This window comes from Aegilops tauschii, chromosome 7, assembly GCF_002575655.3.
Source record: "Aegilops tauschii subsp. strangulata cultivar AL8/78 chromosome 7, Aet v6.0, whole genome shotgun sequence".
Lineage (NCBI taxonomy): Eukaryota > Viridiplantae > Streptophyta > Magnoliopsida > Poales > Poaceae > Aegilops > Aegilops tauschii.
This window is the reverse complement of record NC_053041.3, coordinates 549,246,097-549,250,565: the sequence shown is the minus strand read 5'-3', so window position 1 is coordinate 549,250,565 and position 4,469 is coordinate 549,246,097. Positions and strand designations below refer to the sequence as shown.

General features: G+C 44.8%; 1 protein-coding gene across 1 annotated transcript; it reads left to right on the top strand.

Annotated features, from left to right (window-relative positions):
• The first annotated feature begins 806 nt into the window (after nt 1–806).
• LOC109772885 (uncharacterized protein At2g39910-like) lies at nt 807–4,052 on the top strand. The gene is made up of 3 exons (XM_020331586.1): nt 807–1,361; nt 1,998–2,084; nt 4,035–4,052. Exons 1-3 carry the CDS (start codon nt 807–809, stop codon nt 4,050–4,052), a joined length of 660 nt encoding a protein of 219 aa, XP_020187175.1.
• Nucleotides 4,053–4,469: the final 417 nt, after the last annotated feature.

Here is a 4,469-nt window from a genome sequence, read left to right as displayed (position 1 = left end):
CATGTGTCTATCTTTAAGACCAAAGTTGTATTTACTATACAATTGTAATGCTTATGAATTTATGATTGAAGAAACAGCTGTATTCTATACAAACTTGTAACAATATATCTTAATGTACCCTCACTGCATCGAAATAGGCGTCATAGATATTTTAGTTTTTCTCTACTTAACAAGGAATTTCTAGTTTTTAAGATCCAAATGGAAGCTCATCTTAGCCTTTTTTTAATAAGGAGCTTAGCGTTGTTACAACAGCCAGCAGGGTGGCACAATGGTAGCTACGGCGGCATGGTGCGGCCACGAAGGTTTACTCGTGCTGGTAATGCTACTGCCAAAACAGAGCGCTCATCTTGGCCTATCGTATCCCATAAAACTCACCAGCATAGGCAGCAGGATGTGATATGGCCCGAGGCATGCAGGCGTTGATCCTTGCTTAGTGATGGTGTGCACGCGGATGGTAGCGTTGGTGAATAGGGGGTGGAGCCGTAGAGGAAGCCGAGCAGACCAGACTTGGGAGCCGCAGTTTCTGACAGAGACGACGGCCATCTCGATCTACGTCCCAGGTAGAGAGCAACGGCACACTGAGACACAGATGGAATCGGACGAGGCTCACCGGTGACTCAAGAGGATTGTCCTCGGCCTCTGCTTTTTGCGGTCTCCGGGCACGGCAAATCTCCGGGCACTGGGGCGTAGAGGCGGGGGATTGCACTCGAGCAGAACAGAGGGGGGACACTCGAGCGCGCGGTGATGGCGGCGCTGCTTCGCTGCCTCGCCGCGGCGCTCTGCTTTCGCCTCAAGAGGTTGGCGGTATGTCTGACGAGTTGGACCCGAAGTCAGTGGCTCCTCCTTCACAACTCGGTTCTCACACGGACCTCTTTGCGGAACCGAGTGCCCGCCGCCTCGGCGGCCCTCCACCGCGACCCGCGAGGACCTCCTCCACACCGCCTTACGCGCCCTCCGAGGGCTCCGACACCTCCGTGAAATCCCTCCTCGCCTCTCTCCTCCTGCCCCCCTCTGAGCCCCCGACGAGCGGGGCCGGGACCGGCAAGGAGGCCGTGGACCTGCTCCTCTTCTGCGCCGCCGCCCGCGCGGCCTCCGCAGAGGCCCCCGCGCTGCACTGGGTCCCGGAGGGGCTCTCCAAGCCGGCCGCCGCAGCCATGGAGGAGATGGCGGCGACGGGCGGGTGGACCGGCATCGGGGAGATGTTGGTGGCCATGATGCCGGAGACGGTGCCGCCACTGAAGGCCGTGCTGAAGGACACGGGCGTGGACGCCAATGATGACATGATGATGATTGGCGCCGTGAAGCCGCCCAAGGAGCACGCCTTTGTCGCCGCGCACCAGTTCCGCTGGCTGTTGTCTCAGGTTTGTGCTCATGATAGTTATACAAGCGTTCTTATGATGTTGTAGAAGTAAATTCTAGGGCCATGGCGGAATTGTAGAAGTAGTTTATTTAGGAAAACTTGGCACCTGCTTGAATCACAATGTTCAGATTACTGTGAGAAACAGAAAATGTGTTGCAGTCACTCCTTATGACCGCACCGGAAGCATTAATCAGTAGAGTTGAGCTATTTCAACATTAAAAAACATTAAAGGTGTTTGCTGCAAGGTTTTGGTTACTGGTCGAAATTTCAAGATTTCCCATGGTTACCGCGTATTTCCGTACCCCTGGGTAAATCGCCATACCGAGCAAAAAATACCTTTGAAATTTTTGAATTTAAACACTCGATTTACAGTAAAGTACGTAGGATCTAATTAATACCATGAGAGTTGGTTCTGGCATGTTGATAGCAACCTAGTTCCTGTTTTGAGAGGTCTCTGGTTCGAATATTCGTTCATTCACTTATTTGAATTCAAAATTCAACTATAAAATTCGCTCGAAATATTCTCGGTATTTCTCGGTAACCGTGGTAACCACATTTATGCGTCCCCCTCGGTAAAATTGCCTCATTCGGTAACCAAAACCTTGGTTTGCTGTAGTTGCTTCTCTGGGTGTTTCAGGTTAATTACCCGAATCTCGGGGATTTGTGTTGGTTAGTCATTCCATGTGCTTTGACGGCATTGGATCATTGGTCGCCGGATGTTAAGGTATGATGATTTTCCTTTTTGGTTTCTCTCTGGAGGGTTAGCAGCGATCAGCTCTTGTGTATATGTGCGTGGATGTAGCGAAATGGGTGGGGAAAAAGGCTTAGGTAATCACATATCTCTGTTACTTTTTTCTGGAGTAGCGGCACTTTAGGACAACTGAGCCAGGAAAAAATCTGAGGTGAAGGCTGGAATTGTCGGCACATCTAACGACTCAGGTCGGTCATATCACGCGAACAGACAGCCATATACTGCCAGGTTATGAGAGGGCTGGGTTTAGGTTCAGTTTACTGTCCTAAATATATGTGAAAATCCATAAAAAGGATTTTTGTGAAGTGCTACGACTTCGGTTGTGCATGCCTCTTCCTTTCAAACAATCGCTTGTGAACCAAAAGGTAGTTGGTCTTTGTGGTGCGTCTGTTACTATTTTCTCCAAAGTAGTTATGGTTGACGAGCTTGTCAGCTAACACATCTAGACACTAATGTCGTCCACCGACTCAGTTTCCTCCTAGCTTAAGCTCAAAAAGGAAATTTCCCTCCTGCCTCCTATTCTAAGCATTCACGGTCACACCAGTCAGGAAAATGCACCAATCTCTACGAACATATGTATTGCTTGGTTGTATTGACTAGCACTTCTAAAACTCCTCATTGTTTTGAACTTCTCAATAATATGGAAGTCCAGGGCTCCAAGCTATTTATCAACCGAGACATGAAAGTTTGAGGCCGTAACTGCAACAAAAGTGACTCACCAACTGAACATTAAGGACTTCAATTTTTTATTACGTCTGCTATATATGACACCTTTAATTTCCATGATGCTCAGAATGCTCCGCTGCCTAAAGCTATATAAAAAAAATCTATTGTACTAACCTTGTAGCCCTTACAACTAACTAATACAAAAACCAGTTAGGATGTTTTCTATTATTTCTTCCTTTTTATCATATTTAATTAGTTTTACCACCACGCTGAGAACTGAGGGTCCTTCTTACCACTTCACCATTTACTGAAGGATACATGCATGCCACAAAATGCTAATCTTTCTTCACTAGCATTTTTTGCATTTTTTTTATCTCAGACAAGTGACCAGTATACTAATCTCACAAGTAAGCCGACTATAGAGAACAAAACCTAGCTAGACGGAAACATGTGTCGATCTAAAATTATGAACCTTAGTACAAATGATATTAATACTTACTTTTCATTTTTACTTCATCAGAACCATAGTAGTCCAACTAATCAGTACATGTAGTAAAGAGTAGCATGATCATCCCTAATTGCACCTCCTACGGTGCAATTCATCCTCATGATGTTGTGAGGCGTCCTTGGTTAATACCAGTGAGCATCCATATGTGGGTCAAACTAGTTTTCTGCTACCTCTTACTCCATGAACATGATAAAAACTTGCATCAGGTTCCATGAGAATCCTATGCTTAGGTAGCCGGAACCGGTAATATTCTCTACAATTTTTTATTGTTGAGCACAATGCAAATTTTGATTATTTTATGAATGGAGAGAAGCCGCGTACAAAGGCTTTGGGATAAGGAACACATGCACGTTGAGCAAGAATCATAGATATGCATTGAATTTGTCACCATTAAAGGAACTCAAGAGGCTGACTTGTTCTGTTTGCAAAATGTTGCTAAAAAATAGGGTAATTAAGCTAAATATATGGTATGCAAAAAATAGAGCAAACCACAATTTGACAAGAATTTTTTTGATAGTGATTTGTTGGGTGGCTACAATACCAATGGGACTTAACTAAAAAAACAGCGTATGATCTAAGGCTGCTTCAATCCTGACATGAAGCGCCATTTATGTTCGCATTTCGTGCTTGAACTGTACTCCTACTTGATAATTTCTTCTAGTTTAGTTGGTTCTCAGACTATGCACACATACAATTTATAAAACTATATGCATGTGATGTTTGTTATAATATGCATCTAACATTTGCAGAAATTCTCAGAAGGTTGACTAGTAAATGTTGTATGATGAAGAACATTTGTGGAGAAAATGTCTAGTGTGCTTACAAATGCTCCCTCCGTCCCAAAATAAGTGTCTCGACCTTAGTACAAAGTTGAGGCACTTATTTTGGGACGGAGGGAGTACAATTGAATGTATTCATTTATGATAAATATGCGAACAAGAGAACTTATGACGATGTCATGTGTGTTGAATTTTAGTGGTGTGATTATCTCCCACAAACACTCGTTGGAAAAGAGAAGGTGGTTGCAATTCTCATTTCATCCACTTGTGTCTTCCCCAATGTAGTAATGGTCCCTATGTTGCTGGGGCAACATCATCAGCAAACACATATGAAAATCCATGTTGGCCGTGGACTTGCTTTTCCTCGATCTACCTCCTATTGCAAGTATTTCCTGTGACTAGTCA

Bases quoted from the DNA above. Each gene is read 5' to 3' on its own strand.
- LOC109772885 (XM_020331586.1), top strand. From the start codon at position 807: ATGTCTGACGAGTTGGACCCGAAGTCAGTGGCTCCTCCTTCACAACTC. The intron at 1,362-1,997 runs GTTTGTGCTCAT...TGGGTGTTTCAG, and splicing joins TCCGCTGGCTGTTGTCTCAG to GTTAATTACCCGAATCTCGG.